Source organism: Xenopus laevis, chromosome 9_10L (assembly GCF_017654675.1).
Source record: "Xenopus laevis strain J_2021 chromosome 9_10L, Xenopus_laevis_v10.1, whole genome shotgun sequence".
Classification (NCBI taxonomy): Eukaryota; Metazoa; Chordata; class Amphibia; order Anura; family Pipidae; genus Xenopus; species Xenopus laevis.
Window position 1 is genome coordinate 94,599,860 of NC_054387.1, and position 27,673 is coordinate 94,627,532.

The 27,673-nt window shown below is 37.1% G+C and overlaps 1 protein-coding gene across 1 annotated transcript in view; it reads left to right on the top strand.

The window, feature by feature from the left end:
* Positions 1–726: 726 nt before the first annotated feature.
* Positions 727–27,673, top strand: part of pgap1.L (post-GPI attachment to proteins 1 L homeolog) — a 90,230-nt gene continuing 63,283 nt past the window's right edge. The window contains 9 exon segments of the mRNA NM_001094241.1: positions 727–1,034; positions 10,140–10,293; positions 12,731–12,906; positions 14,201–14,372; positions 16,225–16,385; positions 19,005–19,057; positions 21,068–21,134; positions 26,209–26,314; positions 27,390–27,445. Coding sequence (NP_001087710.1) covers positions 903–1,034; positions 10,140–10,293; positions 12,731–12,906; positions 14,201–14,372; positions 16,225–16,385; positions 19,005–19,057; positions 21,068–21,134; positions 26,209–26,314; positions 27,390–27,445 — 1,077 coding nt within the window. The 5' untranslated portion in view covers positions 727–902.

The window sequence follows — 27,673 nt, forward strand, 5'->3', positions numbered from 1 at the left end:
CTGAGACCCCAGAAGAAAACTGCATTGCAGATGCACACAGCAGAGTCCTGCAGCGGGTCGGGTACCCATGGGTTATCCGCAAAAAAAGTAGGAACCCTGCAGAATGAGGGTCCGCATCTATGCGGGTATGGATGTGGGATATTATTTACAGGATATCCATGTATAGTACGTGTGTATTATAATGGAATATTGCATAAACTGCAGGAACAAACGCAATCAATTCATGAATAAATAAAGGGTTGTATAATAAAGCAGTTTTTTTTTATGTCTCCTTATCCCATCCCACATTGTAACCATTTACAAAGACAAGGAAATTCTTTTATTGCATAAAAACAAGACATAATACACCAACAAAGTGGCTGAAAGCACAGGGACAACACAGTTCCTCTGATATGCTCAGATAGTTTCTAAAAACAATTCTTTTGCTTGTTAGCGTTGTTGTGTTAGTAAAGCTGAAAATTCTACTGCTATCCCTATTTAAGTAGAACAATAACCAGAATACTAGTTTAGTGTTAGATAATGTGAGACTGGAAAGCTGTATGCTATATATAAGGTTACTTTTTGCCATAGCAACATACAGTAACTATTCCCTTACACAACTCTCCTCATGCCGCAGGTGTTTCAAACAAGCTAATGGCGCCAATCAATGAGAGCCTCGCAGGAATCCGTCCCGCAGATATCATCCCTTCCAATCAGAACGCCGCTTTCATTCAATGACCAGGAAATGGTACAGCGTATCCGATACTTTTTTTTTTTCCCCATTTGTTATTGCACGCTGGTTCTGTTTCGCCGGGCAGCTGATGAGCAGGGCTCGTACGTTCCTTTTCCATTATTTTAGTAGACACCGTGTTTCATTACTTTTGTGAGCGTTGCTTTTATTGAAAGGCCTTTATAGACATAACATGAATCCGCTGAGTGCAGTGTTTAACAGCGTAGTTTTAGTTCTTCTTGCCTTGGGGGTGACAGACGTCTTCTTCTCGTATGAGTCCAGCCGCTGCAGCATGACCTATATGTTCGAATACCCGCAGTACCTGGTGAGTGCCTTTTACATTTATACCGTTTTACTTTATTCACGGTTTACAGGATAAATGTCAAACATAAGTAGTTGTCACTCACAAAAAATGCATGTTTTATTGGCAGCAAACTCGAATTTAATGCATTTATCAATTGAACAGATCCAGGGACCGAGGTGTCCGTTTGTAGCAGTGGTTTTTTGCACTTTTAAGTGACAAATGAAATGAGTTGATCATAGAGGATATGTTTTCCCATTTGGTTGGATAGGACCCCTGATGACGCCTTGACATCTTCCTGAGACTTAGTTAAAGGGGACATAAACCCTAAGCCCAAACTGGAATGATTACAATCTACATCAGGGGTCCCCAACCTTTTTTACTCGTGAGCCACATTTAAATGTAAAAAGAGTTGGAGAGCAACACAAGCATGAGAAAGTCCACGGGGATGTCAAATAAGGCATTTGATTGGCTGTTTGGTAGCCCCTATATGGACTGGCAGCCTACAGGAGAGTCTGTTTGGTAGAACACCTGGTTTTTATACAACCAAAACTTGCCTCCAAGCCTGGAATTCAAAAATAAGCTCCTGCTTTGAGGCCATTGGGAGCAACATCCAAGGGGTTGGAGAGCAACATGTTGCTCGCGAGCTACTGGTTGGGGACCACTGATCTACATCATACATAAAGAGCATGCTTGAAACTTTGAATCAAAGCTGAAATAAGCAGTGGGAGTGTCCAGTAGTAAGCAGTCATTACTTGTGATTGGCAAGTGATTCTCTGTAACAATGCCCAGCCTGCTCCAAAATCTCTTCTGTGACAGCAAACCGATGTCTCCACACAATGAAGTGCTCTCCCTCTGTGTATTTACAGCAAACCAATCTCGGTCTGCAGCCCTCCAGCCCTTATTAACAGGGCTTACAACATTCAGGCCATATCATTTTCTTTTTAACAAAAACACTTTCCAGCCACACAGTACAGATCGGTGTAGTTTGACAAGCAGGAATACAGTGACCCTAGACTGACTCTGTGTTGTGATACTTTCACCACAGTAAAAATTGACTGTTGGACTCTATTTTACAGCTGAGCCAGTGGTCCAGGCCATAAGGGTACTGGCTTCCCTCCCACCAGGTGACGATTGCTTGTGCATGCTTCTATTATAATTGCAAGTGCTGCCAGAACTCTTGGATAAAAGAGATAAGCGGGGAAGGAAGTACAAACTTAAAGGGCTCCTGTCGCCTTAAAATAATTTCCCCCACCAGAGGTGCAGGACAATAGAGCCTGTGCACTGTTTGGTGGGAAACATAATTTTTTTTTAAATGACCTGCCAGGGCTTGGCCACTAACATTGGGAGTGAGCTTACAGTGCGAGCAACCATGTTGTGTAGCGCATGCCCTTAATGAGTATCTGACGTAAGTGCCTCAAAATCTGACATCACACTCATTCATGTAATGGCAGGTGCTTTAGGTGCATGTGTGAGCTCCCTCTCAGTTTGACAGCCTAGTGCAGTAAGGGGGAACTAAAAAAAAAAAAATGGTTTCCCCTAACCAGAGTGTTGAAAACTATTTCAGGTAATAGGTGCCCTTTAAGCGCAAGAACCAACAGCACACCTTACCATCTTCAGTTAACTTAAGCGGTCCACGTCTACAACCTTATTATGCAAGCCTCTATGTATATATTAGGGATGCACCGAATCCACTATTCTTGATTCGGCCGAACCCCCGAATCCTTTGCGAAAGATTTGGCCGAATACCGAATCCTAATTTGCATATGCAAATTAGGGATGGAAAGGGGAAAAAATTTACTTCCTTGTTTTGTGACAACAAGTCAATCGATTTCCCTCCCCACCCCTAATTTGCATATGCAAATTCGGTTTGGCCGGGCAGAAGGATTCGGCCGAATCCTGCTGAAAAAGGCCAAATCCTGGATTCGGTGCATCCCTAGTAAATATGCTCACCTGCCATGTCCCTCCCCTTTTCATGACACCAGAGATGGTGGTTTTGGTGCAGGTTTATAAATAGAGCGCAAGCGCTGGGTTAGGGTCGGGCACGGGTCCTTTTTTTTTCTCACCCACACATCACTAGCCCAGTGTCTGATATAGAGGGTCAGCAGAAATTTGAATGAAGTTTGCTACTTTCAAGCATCTCTGTTGCAAACATTTGTATCAAATTGATGTTTTTTTTATGTGTTCTCTTGAATTGATATGGTATATTTAAATGCATATGACTATGCTACTGTTTTAACGTTAAATGATTTCACTTGCTCTCTGGATTGTGTGCTTGACAAAAGGGCCTGCCCCTAGAACATTTCATTCACTAAATATACGTGCAGGGCGTTGGCCTGCTTGTAATTGCCCTTGTTGTGTAGTACAAGGACACTGCTGGCAATGTTTTTTTGCTATAAAATAATGGTGATGTAACAGTTTATTACTTTTATACCGTTTTAAGATGTGGAGAAATATCTGCACAGTGTTGTTTTTAACTCTTAATACCCCCTTTTAATAATCAAATGATATGCCTCTTGCTGTTTGACTTAAAAATAAAAGGCACATATATCCACAGAGTTCAGCCTTTTTTTCCCAAATGAAACCTGCCTACCTGTTGATTCAGAGGAAGGTGAAAAACAAATACCTGAAGCCAATTTGCCTTAGGGCGTAATTTCCTTCCTGTTTCCAAGATGGTAAAAGGGCCAGACCCTGAATCAACTTTGTGCTAAGAATTAATTCAGTAACTCTGAGCTGGTTGGGTGGCCTATGGGCGCACAGTTTATAAATTGGCCCTGTGTATAACCTTGTATTTATCAATATGGCTCTCATCTGGCACTTAGCCAGATGAGAGCCATATTTGTCCAGAGAATGCCACATCTTGGAAAGAATTAACTGACCTGACTAGTTTTTTCTTAATTTAATCATATAACAAGCTACATTTTTTATATTGCTTTGGCTAAACAGAAAACCCTATTCATCCTGGAAGATCAGAAGAAGGAGCATCAAGTTTGTTTTATATGGGCACTGTCAGATGCATGCTCTAATACTTAAAGGGGCGGTATACTACCTTGTTTAGCGAATAAGGCTATGAGCTTAATTTTTCTGCCTATTTGATTAATGACAAATCTACATTTACAGCAAAGAGTGACGTTAGGGCATTGTATACTGTTAATCTAATTAGCTACCTCACAAGAAGCAAACATGTAGTAGTTTGAGTTTCCCAATTTAGCAAAAAAAAGTACTTAGATTTATTTTTAAACAATGTTTTTTGGGATAAAAGGGGTATAAGTATTAAGTCTAATTGAGGTTTTAAAGGGGATTCAACTGACCCACTTAAAACACTGGCCACTTATTTTTGCATACCACCTCCCCCCCCCCACAATTTTTTTTAATTCAGTTATCCACATCGGTCAAGTTTACACAATGGAGTGAGACTTTATGGACATTTTCAAGATTATCGTTATCAAGGTTCCAAGTTAGGGATCACTTTGTTCCTTAAGACTACAGATCGCCATATTGTATATCCATTCATATTACCCATGTCTATTTCCAGTGGGCTACTATACTTCTTTTTTACTTCACATATTGGGATTGTGGCACAGCTTGAAAAAGATGTGAAATTAACCCAAAAGGACCTATTGCAGCCCTAATTTCGCATGAACCCCCTTTGATTTTTACAAACACATATTTACTGGGAATGGCATTATTCGCTCTGCACTAACTAACAGATGAGAAATAGTTAAGACTGATTCTTCCTTATCTTTAATTTTTGAGCAGACCCCTTATGGGTTACAGGAGGGCCTGTAACTTGTAGATGCCCTCAGAAAATAGTAACACCAGGCTAGGTGGTTCACTGGAATCTGACATTCTTCAGTCTGTATCACCTGCAGTGGCATGTCTCAAAGTGACAGTTTAACTACCTTCATTCTTGATGGAAATATAAAATGTCACAGACTTGTGTACAATAGCACTCATGTTGTGTTCCTTGCTTGGTGTCCCTGTGGCTTGTCTTTTATTAAGAATGCTACATCCACTTACAGGGAGAGAATGAACATGCTGTATGCTGTGCCCAGAAAATGACCAAAGCAGATTTATCTATAGCTAAACATATTTGGTTGCTATTGTGCTAATTGTGATAATATTATTACAATTCATGCATATGTTCATTGGCCTTGTTCCTGTGCCAAGAAGGGGCAACCATAGCAATATAATACAGTGAAACCTAAATTTTACATCCCCTGATTTTATGTATTTTCCTCATTTTGCATTGCTGTTTTGTGGTCCCACCTATATATTATGCATAATACATTTCCCTGATTTTACACCATTTGCACCATTTTTTTCTGGTCCCCTGAAAACAATAAAATGGGGTTCTACTGTATTGCTAAACTTTGAGGCATCCTGGATACAGTGCCTAGATATGGTTGCCTAGATATGGTTACCCTTCTCTGTGTTTCTATGCAATGTTGGACTGGCCCACCGGGATACCAGGAAATCTTCCGGTGGACCCAGGTGTCAGTGGGCCCTCATGCTGCTAAACATTTGGCCATTCCCTATGTCAAAGAACAAATAGATGGAATAATAGACTATAGCATTTAAAGAAAAGAGGTTGAGTGAGGAGAGGAAGAAAAATAGTATTGAGAATGGGCCCCAGTTTTTTTGGTGGGCCCCTGGTATCCCAGTCCGACACTGTTTCTATGATATTAAATCCAGGATCAGTGGATGCCTATTTAAACATAGCATCACCCACATAGACTTCAACACGCTTTGTTTGTATATATATATATATATATATGGTTACATATGCAATAACACTTTTTCTACTTGCAAAAAAACCTGGTGTTGCTGGTCTTTTTTATCTTTATATATATATATATATATATATATATATATATATATATATATATATATATATATATATATATATATATATATATATATATATATATATATATATATATATATATATATATATATATATATATATATATATATATATATAGTGAATAAAGTACCCCCTCTTGTAAAATATAAGGATTTTATAAGTTACCGAGGAGTTTCATGGAACTCCGAGGTAACTTCTAATATCCTCATATTTTGCAACTGGGGGTACTTTATTTATTATAATACACAAGTTTCAGTGAGTCATGTGACAGAACTCACAGTATATAAGGATATAACTTACACGAAATTCATGGCTTTTGTGTAATATATATATATATATATATATATATATAGATAGATAGATAGATAGATAGATAGATAGATAGATAGATAGATAGATAGATAGATAGATAGATAGAACTGGAAATGCCGGCACAGCACGTATACTGGTATAAGGTGCCTGGGTGCAGAGCTATGTATTAGTATTTACAATGGCTCAAAAGAAGCTAGCACACACAGGACTTATGGAGAAAAAAAACTAATGTTTCGGCTAGGTCCCTTGCCTTTCTCAAATTGACTTTGTGGCATTGCTCATATTGATGCATGAACAGGTTAGCAGATGAGGGCTCCATGGCTGCCCCCATCGCTGTCCCTGCAATTTGCAAATAGAAACTGTTCTCATAACGAAAATAATTCAAAGTTAGTGCCAATTCAAGTAACTCGAGTACAAAAGGAATGGGTGGGCCAATATAGGATGAAAACTATAAGAGAATGTCTTATAGCATCTATGCCCGCTGTGTGTGGGATTATAGTGTACAGACTCACCACATCCATGCCAACCAGCAGATATGGTGTATCATATGAAGGAGATAGATCTTTGATACATTTTAATAAATGTGGTGTATCCCGTAGGTATGTGGGAGTATCTCGCACTACAGGTTGTAGTAGTGTGTCTAGATAAATGCCAATTGGGTGCAGCAGTGAGTCACGGCCCGACACTATAGGTCTTCCTGAGGGCAAAAATAGACTTTTGTGGACCTTGGGTAATGTATACAGTACCGGGCATTTAGGATAATCCTGTTTTAAAAAAATTACACAAAGTATTATCAATTACATTTGCATTCAAGGCCATCATAATCCGTGCATCCACCATAGATTTAAATTTGGTCACAGGGTCACATGTTAACACTTTATATACCTTAGCATCAGATAACTGACATATAATCTCATTACGATAATCTGTATAGTTCATGATAACTATTCCCCCACCTTTGTCGGCGGGGAGGATCACAATGTTAGTGTCTGACATCAAGGACTTAATAGCATTACGTTCATCCATGGTGATGTTGGCCCTGCGTGTGTTTGTGGTAGTCATAGTCTCACCCACCCTCTCAATTCCCTGTTTGAATAGTTTTATAGTGTGATTAGTCAGAGGGGGATTAAAGAGATTTTTAATTTTAAAGCCGATATTGAATTCTCCCTGTTCACGTTATCTTTAAAGTGATCCTTCAGGGATAGGGTGCGACAAAAAAGCAATCGACCTCCCAATTAAATGAGTTGAAATGACAAGTAGGTACATAAGACAAACCTCTTTGAAGTAGATGCAATTCCGCCGCTGTTAGGGAATGTTGAAATAGGTTAAAGATGGGGAGTTCTGCTCCCTGTTGCGACCCCTGCCTCTTTTTGCGTGTCCGCGTCCTGATTGTGTAGGGGTCGGTTCTGCAGATGTTGGCGTGCCTTTGTCTCCTTCTGAATCACCGGAGCTTACATCAACAGAATTGAGGGGTTTGTTGAGTTTACATCGTGGTGCTCTCCTTTGCCACATAGAGTAATATGGCGGCTGTCGATCAGCACTAAGCGATCTGTACACAGGGTGGGTGGCATATTCCTCTTTGACCCTGCAGAGTTTCTCCCTTTTAAACCCGCAAAATGTCCTGTTTGTAGGCTTTCACCTTCTCTCCAACTCTGGGCAGGAACTTGCTTTCAGCATTGCTCTTTAACAGATTTGCCTATTCCAGTTCCAATCTTGCTAGCGACTTGCGTACCTTAGTCAGTTCCCCGGAAACTTCTTGGATAACCAAGATCATCAGATCAAGGAAGCACCTATTCAGTACTCTGGCAAACTTCGACTTCTGTAAGAAATGGATCGATCGTCAAGATGTTGTGTATGCGGAAGCCACGAGGTATGCGTTTGGCCCAGTAGTAGAGAGAGAGAGAATATACAATGTGGCAGATGTTTTATGTGATACATTGTTTGTTGTTAATGTCAGAACACATGATTACGGGTCACTGTGATACTTGTATAAATAACTGTGCACAGGTGCTGCTGAGGTGGCTCGATAAGACCAATGTCGGTCTGAAACGTTGTCGATTGTCTGGTTCAGAGCCCATGTCTCAATAAAGGCATTTTAAAGAAAAGAAACCCGTGAATGGTGCTGTCTATGATACATAAAAGGGTGATCCTATATGTCATCAGCAAACAGGAACTTCGGATAAAGTAGAAGCAAAGGCTAAATCACTTGAAATAATCAAGTTTAACTTCACTATCCCTCTCTTGGCATGTCTCTTCATTCTGTCTTCATGCAGGAGTTGGGTGTCAGATATTCATTGACTGTTAGATCCAATATATCTTATAGGGGGCTTCCTTTCCTAGCAGATTAATTAGACCTCATTCAAACAACTGATTCCAGTACAAAGAAAATCTAACAAAATAACTGCCTTTTGCACAAATTCTACATGCAGAGAGACATGATGTCTGGTGATTTTAATAGAGTGTTCTCTAATAATGTGATATAGAGGCAGCGCACGCCTGGGTTTCCATATAAATCGCTCATCTCCAGAACAAAACGTAAAATTATATACTTTATTTAAACATCGTATTAATCATATATAGCGTCTAAGGTCTGACGCTTTTCGTGATAAAACACTTCCTCAGAGACCTCCCTTCCCGTCATGACACAATGTATTTAAATCCCCCCGCATCTGATCAATTAGGCTAACAAGGTTCAAAGTTGATTTTAAAACAGTCATGTCAGATGTGAAATTTGAAAAACCAAATAGATAAAAAACAATTCCATATATCCATTTTATGATTAATACTAAGTATAAATTACATGTAATCTTATATTTAATATCTCAAATGTATAAGGGGTATTTCTCACATGTAAATTACATTTTAATTTGTCATTTAAAAGTTAAACTTGATCTAATGTTGTTATCAATAGCTGGAGACTTGTGAAAACTTATAATTAAATTGTTTTGTTTCAAATTATTAAAATAGCGATTATCTTCAGTACACAAAAGATTTTCATCAGTCAATGTTATCTTTTAAAAATAGCAACTAATGTCAAAGATAGAATTTAGCCCTTCTGGTATGTAATTTAAAAATCCATTTTACTTCTGTTTTTAATAATTTCGCTTGTATAATTTCGCTGGGGTAAGATACCAGTATGTTTTACTGCATTTCTAGGTGGAGTAATGATGTGGAAGTCCAGTATTAAAGTTTAAGAGCAGGGTTCGGGGGAGTGGGCAACCGGGCCACCCAATATTTATGGTGAGCGAGACAAGGCTGTAGTACTTATTTATGACTGGTGTCAGAACCCGCAAAAACATTCTTTGTGATGGAGGCTTAAGCCAATAATAGTGCTGGAGCTCTTTTCTCAATATCTGTGATCTCTAATACATCTTCTATGCAAAAGGAGCCCCCCTATAAGATATATTGGATCTAACTGTCAATGAATATCTGACACCCAACTCCTGCATGAAGAGAGAATGAAGAGAAACAGATGCTGAGAGATGGATAGTGAAGATAAACTTGATTATTTCAGAAACAATGCAGAATTTTTAATTGATTATATTAAAGAAAACTTCTTATTTCAGTATAATGAAGCTTATATTAAATTTTAATTTTCGCAATAGTTTGCCTTTAAAGATTTTCTTGACCAACTTCCCCATTGCACTTAAGACAGAGCAACCTGTAATACCGTCAATTCCAAGTTCCATCAGCCTGGCACTTCTTCCCAGAGCTTGAACTTGGCACATGTCATGTGCTGTTTTGTGGTGCCATATACTTCATCTGTACCGATACCCTGCACCCTGGTGTTGTGATCCAGAACAGGAAATGAAGACCACTCCAGTGGAATCCAGGAAATAAGAATCAAGCAGAATTATATCTTCTATATGTGGCATGTTATTCTTGTCTTTCAGGGGTAATTAATCTATGTAATATATTTAATTATAGTACTTGTTTGTTTTTTTTTGCAGCAAATAAAACTATCCAAGAAAGTGTCTAGACTTTATCCACTGTATGAGCTATATCTGTATGGTGAAGGCTCTTATGCAGAAGAAAACAAAAACTTGACACTGACTGGAGTTCCAGTTTTGTTTCTTCCTGGAAATGCAGGAAGCTACAAACAAGGTAAGGTGTTTTACTTTGTAATATTTTTTATTAAGTATATGCAAATGTATTGTAGGCTGCATAGTTGTATTTTTAAACATTGGTGTAACTGTGATAAATTTTTCATCATTGTTTAGGAGATATAGCTTTAAAATGGAGAGATTGAATTTTTTTTCCTCTAATAACAAGGGTATTTTGTTCAATATTTAAACATTTTTAATGGTAATTATACAAATTTGCATTAGTAGAAATGTTCAATAATAATGTGTGGGGCAGCCTGGAACTATATATATCTTTAGTGTTCTATTGGCACATCCCTTTTGTGTAGTTGCTGAGCAGTGTTTATCTTAAACTTAAACATGTCATATGCTTTATGTAATTCCAGTCCAGAGCTGTTAATATTGCTTGGGAATAATCTATGGACAGACCTCCCTTTAAGGAATTATTAAGGTTTCCCATTAATTTTTGCTTAGGCTTTAAAATTATTACAAATTGACTATACAGTAGTATGCTTTACAAAAAAATGCTTGCTATATGATATTAACACTGAAAATATGATTTAAGACCTTTATGCATGATGTACTTCAAGTCCAGAGCACAACACCTGCACTTCAATACAATTGTAATTGTGTAGTAAATTTACTTTGTGCTGTTCCATTATGGTGTTCTCTGCATCTGAGTAAGTACTGAAAAAGATCAACACACCCCTCCTTCAGCATAGGACACCTAAAAGGTAAGACCATATTTTTATTGTTAAAGGGATACTGTCATGGGAAAAAAAAAAATTTCAAAATGAATCCGTTAATAGTGCTGCTCCAGCAGAAATCCATTTCTCAAAAGAGCAAACAGATTTTTTTATATTCAGTTTTGAAATCTGACATGGGGCTAGACATATTGTGCTCTGATAAACTTCAATCACTCTTTACTGCTGTACTGCAAGTTGGAGTGATATCACCCCCTCCCTTTCCCCCCCAGCAGCCAAACAAAAGAACAATGGGAAGTTAACCAGATAGCAGCTCCCTAACACAAGGTAACAGCTGCCTGGTAGATCTAAGAACAACACTCAATAGTAAAAACCCATGTCTCACTGAGACACATTCAGTTACATTGAGAAGGAAAAACAGGAGCCTGCCAGAAAGCATTTCTCTCCTAAAGTGCAGGCACAAGTCACATGACCAGGGGCAGCTGGGAAATCGACAAAATGTCTAGCCCCATGTCAGATTTCAAAATTGAATATTAAAAAATCTGTTTGCTCTTTTGAGAAATGGATTTCAGTGCAGAAGTCTGCTGGAGTAGCACTTTTAACTGATGCGTTTTGAAAAAAACATGTTTTCTGATGACAGGATCCCTTTAATATCATATAACAAGCAATTATTTGTAAAGTACTCTACTGGTAAAAATGTTTATTTGTGCAAAGTCCTGCCAATTTGTAATGACGTTAAAGTTTTACAGTAATATCTAATCCCTCTATGAATTTTGGAAGGCAACAGATGCAGATCAAATGTAGCAATTTAACATTGTTAAATAATGGTGGTTAGGGAGAGGCAATAAAAGGTGCAATTTCCCCCTTCTTCAACAAGTATACAGTGACTAGGGCTTTTTCCTATTGTAATTGTCACAAAAAAGTATAGTTTTGTTATTTCTTGCTCTAAAGAGGATTTGAAGCCACTGGAAGTGATGAGTTCTCTGTAACACAGATATCAGTGTTATCAATATTCTTTATTTAGATATTATTGTACAATTGTGCAAATTCCATGGAACTGTTGTGGACGTGAAATTAAGCTTTTGTTGTGTTTTTTTTGTTTACATACATATGTCATTTTTGTTGTTGTTTGAAAAGAAAACAAAATGCCAAACAGTGGAACCAAATAAAATGCTTAAAGTACGTGTCAATGTAAAAAATAAATGTGTGTTGCCTAATAAAATAAAACATAATTCTAAGCAACTTTGCAATATAAATTTATTGTAATGGTTTTTAAGTTATTTATATATATATATTATTGTTATTAAAAACAGTGTTTGTCCCTTTCTATTCTCTGGCTTTTGAAACAATGTAATACAAGTCAGAAGACTGACAGACCTGTATTGCTGGAGGAGGCTGACTTTTGTAACATTGTTTAAAAAGTAGTTGATTAATCAGAAGTTAAGCAAATGCTGCTTTCAATAGCAATTACATTTACAAATAACTTGTCATAGCCTCTTCTAGGCCTAATTGACAGACTTTTTATATCCATATTATAACCCTAGCCAACAACAGCTAAAATACTTGCAAACATCTACAACACACGAGTGATTTGTGCAACAGCTTATAACTCGTAATGAGAACAAATAATGACATTTATGTCATTGTTATTTACATATTTTGTCACAGCACTGTTTCCATGAACTGTTCAAATTTTGTTAACCGATACACACACAATGTTTACTTTACAAATCTGATTTTATTTTTTATTTAAAGCTCGTTCGTTTGCTTCAGTTGCACTTAGAAAAGCTGAAAACATCGGTAACAGATATCACTTTAATATCTTCACTGTAAATTTTAACGAAGAGCTAGTGGCACTCTATGGCGGCAGTTTACGAAGACAAACAAGATTTGTGCATGAATGCATTAAAACAATACTATCTTTGTATAAGGTAAGGACATTGTCTACCACGGAAGTCAAACTAACAGGCCTATAGTTTTTAGGATGAGAACGGGATCTCTCTCTGATAATGGCACGACAGTAACAAGTCACCATTCTCTCAGTCAAACATCAAAGAATCCTGGGAAATTAAATAATAAAATTAGTGCTGTGTGTATTTTTGTCAGTTGGTTTCTAACCATCGACCCCAGGCTAATGCTCGTTTTTCTTAAAAAGTGCACTAGCCTTGTCACACATGGGTGTTATTCCTAGTCCAAGTCCAAGTAGTTCCTCTTGGCTGTCCACAACCATATGCATATGCCTTATAGCACACGTGCATGGTCCCACATACTGTATATACTGCACTGCACATTCAGTGTAGCTGGGTTAGTGGAATCTTTTTATGAGGCACAAGATCGGTAACTAGGGGACCAATGGCCTGCGTTAAAAAACTGTTCCTGCCCCACCCCTGGCCAGAACACATACACACCATGGTTTGCTATATCTTTGCTTGTTTATTAGAAGAATATACTGACCAGTGTATTTTTTATTTAAATGGCATTTAAAAGAAAATTCCATTTCACTTCTCTTAATGCTGTGAAAAGGGGTTCCTATTTATTAAGTTGCAGAGGAGCCTTTATACTGCTGTGCTTTAGTTTGTATGTCTTGAAATACATGGGACAAAAATCTGGCATGTACTATAATCCCAAACTTCTTCTCTTTCTGGATAATTGAACATATAATGGGAGATTTGTAGTATACACCAATGACAATTTTCCTTATCAGTTGCCCAGATGCAATCTCTACCCTCCACACTCCCCTCTATATTTTGTAATTTCTGTAGCTCATAGCTTTAATTTTTTTTTTTATAGCTTTAATTTTTTAATCTCGCTGTTCATCTTAAAAAATTGCACAGCCCTGTCACGTCATCCCATCATGTGTCCATAAAATTATATTTTCATTTAAAGGAGCTGTAACACCAAAAAAAAAAAAAAAATCAAAGTTTATCAAAGTAATTAAAATATAATAAAATATAATCTATAGTAGTCTTTCCTGTCAGGAGTTCTCTAACGGATCACCCACACCATCAGAAAATGGTGTCTTGTGTCCATATTAGTACATTGCGCACAAGTTGTGGTGGTTACAACTTGCACCCACAATTATGATGGAAATCTGGGATAAGCACTGCTTTATGGGTAAAAAAAAAAATAGAACTTTCCATCCACAAATGATCAATTGCACCATGTACAACTTTAGTAAATGATAAATGAAGATGAATAGAACAATATTTTTTTGTTTCATTACAGAATCAAACGTTTCCTCCAGAAAGTGTTGCTATTATCGGACATTCAATGGGTGGCCTCGTTGCAAGAGCATTGTTTACTTTAAAACATTTCAAACCTGATCTTATAAATGTTATCATAACTCAAGCTACTCCTCACATTTTGCCAGTGTTATCTACAGATATTTATCTTACTGGTAAGGATATTGTAATATAACTGTTGTTGTCTATGCAGTGCTGAGTGACATATATTATGCAAGAGGTATTAAATAAAAAAATTAAGAAAACAGAAACAAAATTTATATCGTTTTTGGAAGACCAAAAGAATGCCCTGAGGGTGATGTTAGATGTGATTTGGCCAAAAGACACAAATATGTTGGAAAAGAGGCTGTAAATAGGAAGAAGGAAGCACTGGACGAGACCTCAATGAAGGCTGCAGTGGGTAACAAGGTGAAACAGGGAGAATAATGCATTGGGCTAGAGTCTAGTAATACAGAGAATACTGCACTAGGGCAAAAGGCTGGAAATGGGCAGAAGAATGCATTGGGCAGTTCTAATTCTAACTACAGCAGTTTCTCTTTTTATCTCTGCTTCGGTCAATGCTTTCTCGTAGGAGGGCACCCACTTCTTTCACTACTTTAGCCCCATGCACGTTTTCCTTTGCCTGTTGAAGATTTTGCTAATGAGCAGTCCTTAAAGCTCTTCCTTCTGCTACCATGTTGTACCATCTCCCTCAATCTACCAAGATGTTTGCCACATCCTGCACACTTTTGAATGTTCATGGAATACTAATACAGCAATGTGGCTATTATATTGCAGGAATGTGTAACCTACTTTCTTAAACCTGTACTAGGTATGCTTGGAATTGCAACCTTGGCATTTGCTGAGCTACAAGTTATACAGCCTTAGATTAGAATTGCCAAACTGCTTTGCTTTGTGCATAGAATGTGAAAAAAGACAAATGCGGTAGGAAATGTAGGTTAGGAAGAAAGATTCACAGCTATTAAAAAAGCATGGATAACAAGTCTATAGGCATTACACTAAGTTCAGAGACCTACATTTTCATTAGCAGAATAGTAAACGACCAATTGCTCTGCTAATGTGTGACATGATACAGTTGCAAAAAGTTACTTTTTTTAGTAGCAGTAAAGAAAAGTAGTATAGAAGTTGCTTCTTTTTCCCATTGTGGTAGAGGTACGTGGAACTTTCCATATAAATAAAAAACAATTGTTGCAACCCACACACAATGCGGAATATTGACTTGAAATTCTACTATCTGTAGAGATTGTTAAAGGGGTTGTTCACCTTCAAACAACTAGTTGTTATCAGATAGATCACCAGAAATAATGACTTTTTCCAATGACTTTCTATTTTCTATGTGTCACGGTTTTTCTAATATTGAAGTATAAAGTGTCATTTCTCTCCTTCTGAAGCAGCTCTGGGAGCCTGGTCGCCGATCCTGTAAACTGTTCTAAATTGATACATTTAGTTGATACATTTCTTATCTTTGTCCCTGCTGAGCAGAATCTCTGGGTTTCATTACAGGCAGCTGTTAGAATTGATACAATTGTTGCTAATACTCCAGAGATGCTGCTGAGAAATGTATCAACTCAATGTTGCAAAATTGTAACAGTTCAGAATCTGCACCTGGATTACTGAGCTGCCTGACTCAAACACCAGAGACACGAACATTCAACTTTAAACTTAGATTTTGGAAAAAACGTAAAAAATAAATAGTGGAAAGTAATTGGAAAAAGTCATTATTTCTAGGGAACAATCTAAAAACAACTAAATTGAAAAAAGTGTTTGGAAGGTGAACAACCCCTTTAAGGGGACAAAAGGCTACAGCGGAAGATCATTTCCCCTGTAAAATGGCTGTGAGGCTGCATTCCTTTCCAAACTACATTTTTGTAAAGTCCGGGTTGAACACTTGAATTGATGCTTCATAAAGGGCAATGCAGGGCCCAAAACATTGCTTGACTAGCTAAAGCAAAATATTTTTACATCGCTGTAGAATTATATATTTAACGGTTAAATATTGTTTTTCAGATTTTTATACAATGGTAAACAACTACTGGATTTATAATTCTTTGAAGCTCAGGAATATAACTATGCTTTCAGTGGCTGGAGGATATAGTGATTACCAAGTTCGTTCTGGATTGACTTTTCTGCCAACCTCAAGCTTTCACACTAGTGCCTTATCTGTTGTGGTAAATACATTTTATTCATTCATATAGTGCCAACATTTCTATGTTACATTTGTTTACCATTCATATTAATACCTAACCCAGTGAAGTTTATAGTACACAAAACCATATGTAGGGAGTCTTCCAGTTACATACACCCGACTTACATACAACTTGTACTTACAAAAATAGGCTATTACAGTAATGTATTGTGGTTTGCTTGGTCTTTATTAGCATTTAGCTTTATTAAACCACTTGCCTCAATCCCCGCTGGCATGTGTTGTAAACTGCAGAGCACAGAAAGGTAAAAATACATATTCACAGAATTGCAAAAATTAAATACTCTGTTAAGGCAAACATCTGTCTTGTTGCATTTAATAAGTGAATGTATATATTTCAACTTACATACAAATTCAGCTTAAGAGCAAACCTACAGACCTGATCTTGTACATAACCCGGGACTGCCTGTAGTCAATTTTATCAGGAGCCAAGTTGCAGGAAACTAGAGTGCCTGGAAGCAAACCACATAAAAACTTAATATGCCCTGGTTCAAACTCAGGACCCCAGACCATTTTTTATGGCTGTAGCAGTACTGCAAACTCACACACAAATTCCATATTAAGAGCCCTGACCGAGCTCATTTATTGAATATATTCGTTTATTGGTGGTATAACAAAATCACTGATAGAAGCACCTGCAACATCAGGTTATGTGGCAACAAGCACTATTCTTCAAAACAGGATCTAAATGCCCTCAAGACATTATGGAAATTGGGTAAAGCTTAAAACCAGTGTAAACCATTGAGAGTATTGGTGAGGTAACCCCGCTGAAAATCAATTAATGGGTAGAAGTAAACCCTTAAATTATCAAGAAGCAAGAGGTCTTTATATTTAAAAATGACATATCTTGTCATAATCTTGCGCTACTGTCAATGTCCCAAAAGGAAGGAAACAGTGATACTGATTAGCTAAGAAACCAGTTGTTAACTATAGATGCCCAAAAAGGCCGAAAACCAGAGGCGTGTGCATTCCTGCGCCATGTATGACACACTTAAGAAACTTAGGCTAAATTAATATTTATAGATTTGAGGATGGAACTGTGGTCCCTCTGGTTAATTAAAGTACAAAATAAATAAAGATACTTCCCTTCAAAGGTGGATAAAGTCAAGAATTAACATTGATGATGACATAGTTCTGCACATTCACAAACTTTAGCATAGTACAGACAGTTGATAAATACATTTGGATTATTAGACCATTCATGAATTTCCAATTATCTCCATAAAAGTACTTATGCACAAAGAACACACAGTGGGTCACATTTATCAACACCATGCAAATTTGGGATTCCTTTGTTATATTTTCAGGTTACTGGAAAATCATATAACTGGTTGCTATGGGTTACTACTGCCCAGGTGAAATTTTCTCCAGTGTTGATAAATGATCTTCAGTTAATTTTGGAAAAAAGCCCTCAGTGAGTAAGGAGCATTCAGTGAAGTTCAACATCTTAAAGTGAAATTATACCCCTAAACACTGCAGATCACATAAATAAAAAACAAAATAGCCCTTATGTAAAATACTGTGTCATAAAGAAAGTATTTTCATGATAACTGTACTTTTCTAATAGTGTAAGTGCTATTGGATGAACCCAAATAGTGTAAAGTGCTAAGCATCACCCTTTTGCTCATATGAGGCATTGTATCCACACTGAAACCAAGGGCATGCATACATGCTAGATTACACCAGACAATTAATAAATTGATTGACATGCACAGGATACTTAACATTTATGTCCAGTTATAAGTAAAAATCAGCTGCTACACCCAACCTACTATTTGCCCATTTTCCCAGCCTTACATACATCAGAGACTTGGCCAATTTGGGCTTTATTTTTGGATTTTATTCCTTTTTTTCCCAAAAAAGTTTGATATAATCAACACATTATCTTTGTAGATTTTGTTTTCAGTAATAGCAGCCTGCACTTTGTTGCCAGCTGTGAGGGATTGGATTACAGGATCTGTAGTCATCCCTTAAACTGCAGCACACTTTTATTCCATTGCTCTCTGCCAGCTGTGAATCATTTAAAAAATAATTCAGATGACCCAGCTAAATTGAATTCTTTTAGTCTAATGTAAGGTTTGATAAGAATCTGTGATCATTTCCCATGTTCCTATTCTCTTGGATGAGACGTGTGCAAATGCTGGTGTGACTGATTTTTGGCCTGAGTGTTTTGGGGGTCAAAACACACACACTCACACACACTCTTCTGGCTGAAAAGCTCCCTAGTAAATGCATGTTTGTTTCTCAACTATCACAGTTCTATGCATTCAATTGCATGTACAATTATTGAAATCCACAAGTTTAGCAAAGAGTAGTTGTTTGCTAGTTTTGTGTAAAAATATATTCTGTATATTTGTTTGCTGTAGTGATCCCAGCCCAGCTACACCAAAAAAAAAAATATATATTGCTCATCCTTGCCCAAAATCTTGACTCATGTTGAACGCAAAAATTCTAATCACTGCTTGTGGGTCCCTGGTTTACTATGAAGGGTCTGCCCACTCTATAGTTACACCAAAGGCAGTGTTATTTTCCACATAGGTATTGCTCACTCAATATATAATCAGTAGCTTTTCTTTCTTTGTAGAGTTCTGCAGTTCCAATAACCTGGGCTTCAACAGATCATCTTTCAATAGTATGGTAAGGATTTTTTTCTCCAAAAATATTTCTTTCTTTGGCTCAGATTGGGCATGTATAGAAATCTGCTTACATGTGAAAAAGGAAGTACACCTCATGGCAATCTTTCAATATACATTATGGATAAAGGTGATATAACAAATATCATGCACCAATTGAGCAGCATTTTTAACGAAGGGTTAATAATTGCTAATAAAAATATGTTTGGAATTGCAGTGCATCTTCTGCTTTTTATTAAGATTACAAACTGGCTCTTCTGCTGCACAATATTCATTGCTTTCTCAGAAGTACACCCCTGTATTTAATGGCTGCCTACTGCACATCGTAAAAACATGAGGCACGTATACAGTAAATTGTATTTACATCTCTATGGCTTAAGTTGTTGTAAAATATTGGTAAAATTAGCCTCCCCAAATGCAAAAATCACTTTCTGCCTATGCCTGTTAATTTGTTTGAGATAAAATCCTCTTAGTTAAGTATCAATATATCTCCACAGGCACATCTGTTTTACTAATATGAAAAATAAAAGACCATCAGTTCTTCCAGTTTAATAACGTATTTCCAAACCAAATGCTAAATTCAGTTTTAGCTTTTGAAAAACGTTCTCTTGTCAGCAAGGCTTATATAGTATAATTTGGTATGTTAGTTGATGTGTTCCTTTCCACAGGTTCGATCCGTGGGCTTCTGCCATCTGAGGCAGCAACCCCGATGCTGCCCCCCTCTCCCACTCCGCGCTTAAAAGTTTAGCGTTGGAGCAGGTCAAAAGGTGCAGCATCGCTAGTGTATTGAGCACGTACTGCGCTTTCTGCACTAGCAGAGCCGAATTTCAGGTTTAAAAAACGGATATTCGGCTCTTAAAGTTACAGGAGGCGGCTTTTTGCCGCCCCTTGTAACTGGCTGTTCCCTGCCGCCTGAGGCAAGGTGCTCACCTTGCCTCATGGCAGGAACGACCCTGCCTTTCCAAAACATAACACAAGCATGTAGGCACACAGTTTGAAAGGAAATCGGGCTTGGATTACTGCAACATACCCACAAACAGGTAGAAGGTGAATAAAGGCATCCAAGACACAAGGGTGGCACCCAGAAGTATACATTTCACATGGGTTTTATATTCTTATAGTCAAAAAAATAATTGGAAAATTACCAGAGCAACGTCGTTCAAGGTTACTTTTCGTTTTCCTAGCACGAGGTAACCAAAGCAAGAAGAAAAAACGTAATACAAGGTAATCCCTTCTAAAGTTATAACTGGGATCGTTTCATTATTAGTTTGTTAATATTGCACAAGCTCAATTTATCATTGATCATTTTGTTTGGTGTGCTATACAGAGTCACTTAAAGGAGTTGTTCACCTTTAAACTTTTAGTCTGATGTAGAGAGTGATATTCTGAGACAATTTGCACTTGTTTTTCATTTTATATTATTTTTGGATTTTGAGTTATTTAGCTTTTTTCAGATGCTCTTAAATTTGCAATTTCAGCAATCCAGTTGCTAGGGTCCAAATTACCCTAGCAACCATGCATTGATTTGAATAAGAGACTGGAATATGAATAGGAGAAGATGGTAGCAATAACTATAAATTTAGAGCCCCTTAAAGAACATTTGTTTTTAGATGGGGTCAGTGCCCCCTATTTGAAAGCTGGAAAGAGTCAGAAGAAATCGGCAAATAATTAAAAAACTGTACAAAAATAATGAAGACCAATTGAAACGTTGCTTAGAATTAGCTATTCTATAACATACTAAAAGTTAACTTAAAGGTGAACCACCCCTTTAAGTACTATGTATATAGACCACCCACTTGTGTAATGTGATCCTTGTTTACTTTCTCAGAATATGCATATTAAATGGTTCTACATTGTTCACCATTGTTATGAAGTCAGACATTCAATTTCTTCCTGGACCATATGAAGCGTACCTCATTTTCAGATGGTGCTTTTAATCTGTTTTTATAGCAGATATTTGTACATTAAACTTTTGTGTGTTTGTAGTTTAATCATCTTTTCTTCACTTCTCTAGGTGCAGGGAGTTGGTGTTAGTAACAGCAAGAGCATTGTTTGATCTCATTGATGAACATACCAAGCAGGTTTGTCTTTACCTTTATTTTTTCTTTGGAAATGGCATATCTATAGCCATGTGGTGGGATGGAGCAGCTCATACAAGTTTTTTTTTAATAGACGATTTCATGTCTACTAAGGCAATTACAGTTTTCCCCACCTAAATGGTCTTTCTTCAGATAGATCTAAAACATGAATTTGCAGTTTTGGTCAGTAGGGGCAGCAGATGCAGTACAATACACCAAACCAGAATGGCTCATATAGCAATATAGGGATACAGTGCATCATGTCGCACTATTTTAAGACCTCTTATTTCTCATGAGATACATGAAATTTGCTGATTTAACATAGGAACTTGCATTGAAAAATGACGCTTGTCCATGGAGTTCAACCTTTGCTGATAAAGAATATCATACGTCACACTTTTAAAATTCTCATTTATGCAGCAAGTTATGTAAAGCTTTACAATTTTTTCTTTTAAAATGATATTGACACTAAAAAACAACTTTTTAAAATATGAATGTACGTTAAAAGTCACCTATTGGTCATGTTGATCGTTTTTTTGCTGAGAGGTTTTTTTATTTAAGTTTTTGTTAGTTGAAGTTTCAACCTGACTGTTTTGACAACCTGACTGTCCCATCAGTTAAGGTTTCTAATGCTAACGGACTCCTACTGCACAAATATGGCTGCCCCCTCATACAGGAACATGGGGCATCAGACAGGTACAGGGGCGTAACTACCGGGGGAGCAGGGGGTGCAACTGGGCCAGGGTCCGCACCCCCGTAGGGCCCCCCGGCAGATCTCGCGCGATGCAGCCGGCTGCAGGCGCAGAGAAAAATCACACAGACGAGGGTGGGGGCGGGCCCGGCTGCATGGCCCGCACCAGGGCCCGCGCCCACCTATTTCCATTACTGGACAGGTAATGTAAAAACATTGTGCAAATACTTTATGGCAAAGTAGCTTTCAAAGGCAATATTATGATAGATGTAAAAAAGAGTTTAATTTCTGGTGTCAGTTTCTCTTTAAAAGCAATAGTCTTAACATCAATACCCTGCTTGCAAGAGCTTGCAATCTAAATAAATTTGGAAAATTTAGCACACAAGATTGTTAAAAAGTGAATATCATGATATGTGCACAGATATTTGTACTCAGATGTGTGGAAGCTCTGTAGGTATAGAGTTAAGATGGACCTAAGGTTTCTAACATAACTATCATGCACACGTGTATTCTATAAGTCACCAGTATAAGAGAGGAAAATGAAGGCCAGCTAATTTAACAAACTGGAGAGGCTTCACAACTAGGTCAAGTTGTTATTATGGATGATTTCAGTTATACATGCATTGAGTGGAGTAATGGGGTAGCCGAGCCAGAAAGAGCTTACAGGTTTGTAAATATGCTAAATGCCAACTTTTTGTTTTCTGTAGTACATGAACCTACTTGGAATTCTTCTCTATTGGATCATGTAATAAGTAATACTGAATTCTTCTATAGCATTTGTGTGTTGGAGCATTAGGTGAACAGTGATCACAATATGGTCTCCTTTGAGATTATGTTGCAGAGACCGCTATTTAACCTTTAGTGGGAAAAATATTTTTTTTTGCAAAAATCTAAAAAGCATGCCAATACCAAAAACAAATCCAAGTACCAACTTTTTGTGCATAAAATTTACATTGCGATAAAGATGGAGGCTTACACTTTACCACATATCCACTGACAAAAGCTAAAATAAATGTTGCTCACCAAAACGATAGCTTTGGTAAGTCACACACATTTTGTCTCATACTCCAATTTTAGATTGTGAGCTCTATTGAGCATTGCTCTATTTAACTTTTGTTTCGGTCAATATTTGTTTGTATGAATGATATGTACCCCAATCTATATTATATTGCTGCTTCATATGTCAGAACTGTGTAATTACATGTTAATAATGTGCTGACAGATGAGCTTTGGAGATGCTAGTAAAAAAAGCTTGTTGTATAAAAAGAAGATTAATGCATCTCATGCTATGCACCACAAGTTCAGTCATGCACCATGTTTTGGCTATGACCTCAGCACAAAGTTCTATGCATTATCTGAAAAATGCTTATTTAAAGGAACAGTTCAGTGTAAAAATAAAAACTGGGTAAATAGATAGGCTGTGCAAAATAAAAAATGTTTCTAATATAGTTAGTTAGGCAAAAATGTAATGTATGAAGACTGGAGTGAATGGATGCATAATATAATAGCCAGAACACTACTTCCTGCTTTTCAGTTCTATAACTCTGAGTTAGTCAGAGACTTGAAGGGGGGCCACATGGTACGTATCTGTTCAGTGAGTTTGCAATTGATCCTCAGCATTCAGCTCAGATTCAAAAGCAACAGGTATGATCCATGTGCCCTCCCCCATCAAGTCTCTTGATTGGTTACTGCCTGGTAACCAGGGTAACCAGTCATTGTAAACCAAGAGAGCTGCAAAGCAGGAAGTAGTGTTCTGGCTATTATGTTAGACACCCAGTCACTCCAGCCTTTATACATTACATGTTTGCTTAACTGACTATATTAGAACCATTTTTTATTTTGCACAGCCTATCTATTTGCCCAGTTTTTATTTTTATACTGAACTGTTCCTTTAAGACTGCAGTAGTATAGACATTTCTGAGTCGTATTTTAAAAAAATGCTAAACTAAGCACACCAATAACAAAACCCAACAGCTCCAATGTTATACTACGGGTATACGTTCCTTTATCCAGAAACCCTTTTTTCCTGAAAGACTCGAATTACAGAAGGGCAGTCTCCTGTAGACTCCATTATAATCAAATAATTCAAATTTTTTAAAAACAATTACCTATTTCTCTTTAAAAATAAAACAGTACATTGTACTTGATCCTAACTAATATATTATCAATCCTTATTAAATGCAAAACAATCCTATTGGGTTTAATTAATGTTTTTAGTAGACTTGAAGTATGGAGATTCCTTATCTGGAAAACCCCAGGTCCCAAACATTCTGGTTAACAGGTCCCATAACTGTATAATTTTCTTGCTTCAATAAATTTATAGAGTACTTATCTATTTTTTTTGTAGATTACATAGATATGGCGAAGACTAAAGTGTATCTAGAAACCTAAAACAAATTTGCTATAGCACTTTGAACAGTAGTAAAGCACACCTTTCATAATATTCTTTTTTTAAAAGATTTTATTCATATCATAATATTCTTTTTACAGCATATTTGTCTATAACCTAGTTCACAGTTTTTTGTTTTTTTTTTTTGCAAAGCACAGCAGGATGTGGCAATAGCAGAATAAACAAAGACCTTCCCTTCGATCGTGACAGCCCAGGCTAATCGGTGCAACATAACCAGGTCTATAGATATGTGGCAATATATTTTAAAAGACCACTGTAAGGGTAGGCTGGAGCAATTCCATGTAACGTCTCACCCCCAGTCAGGCCCATGGTGTGCGCACTCAGGAGAATTCAGTCCCCAACTGGGAATGGCACAGTATTGTGGGTCTGCACCCACCAACTTGGTGCACTACCTTAGTGCAAAGTCAGCATGTAAACAATAGGGAATTAGGAAAACTGCATCCCCATGAAAAGAACTGCGTCCCCATTTACACTCCAGCATAGAGCTGACTGACAAAAACTGAATTGTCAAATCAATTGAGTGCACACAGACCATTCCATAATGGGCCTAACAAAATTAGTCTCATGCCCAGCCTTGTGGGTCATTATGCGACTATCTGGAAACCTACTGGTAAACGGGTCTGTCTTAGCAGATGGAACGCCCTCTATATGGGAGAGGTCTCCTACTCAAAAAGAAAATAGCACATCCAATAACTCTGCTAGTGGATTATGTCACAAAGATTAAAACATAAAAAGTGCAAATGAAAATCACAGAAAACAATTAAGGGGTATGTTTCATTCAGTCCTCTTGGAGCCACAGTCAGTAATGAATAAATCACACTGTAATAAAAGTTTGTCGGTTCCATCTTTTCCTGGGGGGGGGTGGAATATAGTCAATAGCCATAAAGCAGAGGGTTGGTAAAGGATGCACCATTTTTGCAAAATCTCTAGCAACCGGTTGTTCCCAGCCATGTTTCTTTTCCTTGAAGCCAGCACCTTCGTTTTGTGTCCTATCCGTCAATTGTTCACTGATGAAATGGTCCCAGAGACCGTTGTTTCCTCCCCCATGTCTGGTGGCAGGGGCCTTGCTGGTCAGTTGAGAATGGTGGAAATCTCTCTGATGTCGATCAGGATATTAGCAGTTATTAGCAATGACTGTTTCAGACGGAGCTTCAGCCATTTTTTTAAAAATTTATATTTCTTAGTTGTCTGTTTCCTAGATACCGCTGTACTTCATTTTACTGGGTCTGTAGTTAAGTACTAAATAAATATATTCAATGAATGTTTTTTATTTTTCAGGGTGAGAGGTAATTTCAGTGGGTGCTTGCTGCAAATAATGTTTTATATTCGGTGGTCCAAAATACATTGTGACAACCCAAATACGTTAAATATAGTTAGAGGAAGTGGGAAGTTTATTACCAAATACATTTGTACCAAATACACTGAACATTATATACACTGAGAGGCAAAGGCAATCTTGACACATCGGACCTCCCTTACTCTTGCAAAAAAAAAATAGACAAGGTTTCAACATTGTGTAGATCAAAATGAACTCGGAAATTATTTGCATTGCTGAATATGCTCCATCATCCAAGCAGGAGGAATAGAACCACAATCCCATGACTCCTATGAATAACAATGAATAGTGGAAACAATAGCTATCGGAAAGCAGTTGCATTGTGAAGTTCTGGTTCTTTCTAATTGCATAGTTTCAGGCACAATGACCCGAGATGACTGCCTACACCCCAATATTACAACTAAAAATATACATTTTGGTTCAGCAATACATTTTCAAATGGTAGAATATTTTTTGCTTTGTACACAGTGTAATATTGTAAAAAAATGACATCATCGAAATCATGACAGAATACATTTAAAATTGTATATCTGCCAATCCTATTGTTTTGTGTTTTAAATTATTTTCATGAAATACTTATGTCATTAAATCTATGTATGTTTTCATGATTTTTTTTCTTTGTTCTTTTCAACATTTTTAGATAAATATAGATGCTCAGAGTAGAATGTCTGTCATAAAACATCACTTTGTCAGGCACCCAGCAAAACACCTTGAGTCAAGACATCAGATAACTGCATCCTTCACAGGTACTAATGAGAAATGACCAATTGTTGGGGGCGGGGGATTTCCTGAAGTGGTCTTTGCAAACTAATTTATTACGATAATAAGCAAATAAAAAGTCACAAAGTGTAAAAATTCAGATACAGGTGTGGGATCCGTTATCCAGAAACCAATTATCCAGAAAGCTCTTACGGAAAGGCAGTCTCCCATAGACTTTATTTTATTCAAATAATCAAAATTGTCTCTCTAATAATAAAACAGTACCCTGTACTTGATCCAAACTAACATATAATTAATCTTTATTGCAGGCAAAAGATGAGTAATACAAAGAAGCAATAATTATACGTGTAGCTTTACACAGCATTTGTTTTTAGATGGGGTCAGTGACCCCATTTGAAAGCTGGAAACAGCCCAAAGAAGAAGGCAAATCATTCATAAACTATAAAAAAGAAAAACTGAAGGCCAGTTGAAAAGTTGCTTAGAATTAGGCATTCTACGTGCTAAAACATGTTCGACATACAGTATTTAGCCATTTGACATTCAGCTTGAATTTGACATGCAAAGTGCCCCATAGGAGAAAGTCGAAAAGTCAAAGGCAGCTTGAATTCCTCTGTGTGCTGAACTTGAAGTCGGCTTCATACCCCATAAACGAAAGCTTTTTTCGTGTCTGCAGCTTAAATTAATATTTCTATTTCTGTGGACAGCTTTGGGGGGGTAATGATGTAAGCATATATTTAAGCTGCAGATGCTGGGAAAAAAGCTTAGGTTATTGCTATGAACTTCTGGTTCAGCGCACAGAGGAATTCAAGCTGGTTTAATAGAAAAAATAATTTGGGTTTGATTTTTAAAAGGTCTTTTATTATACAGCTTTTATACAGGGCCCCTTTAAATAAATCTGCCTGTAACCTTTTCCATTTCTTTGTGTATCTTTATCTGATCCTAGTATCTTTTATTGGTGTTTATGCCGAGTTCCCTTTCTTTTATTTAAACTATTAATTAAACATAGAAATGTTGTTTTGCTATATTTATGCATATTTTTGTTTGTTATTTAAGTGCCGTTGGATAATATAATTTCAATAAAATTAAGTATTTTGCTTCTAGAGACACCCAAGTTCACACTTGTAGAAGACTCAAAATGGACTTACACTGTTAATAAGGTAAGATTTTATTTCTTTTTGTCTTACTTTATATTTATCTTGCCTAAATGATGAATCTATCCAGTGGGTGTTATCTGTTCCTTTAAAAATGTTTGATTTAGGCCCAGTTTGTTAGTTCTGCAGACAACAGTTTGACTTCAAACTGCTTCTTTAAACTCCTTTCATAAATACATACAATTTGAAACTTTTGTAAACTATTTTCTGTTATTTTTTTAGCAGTAGTGACAA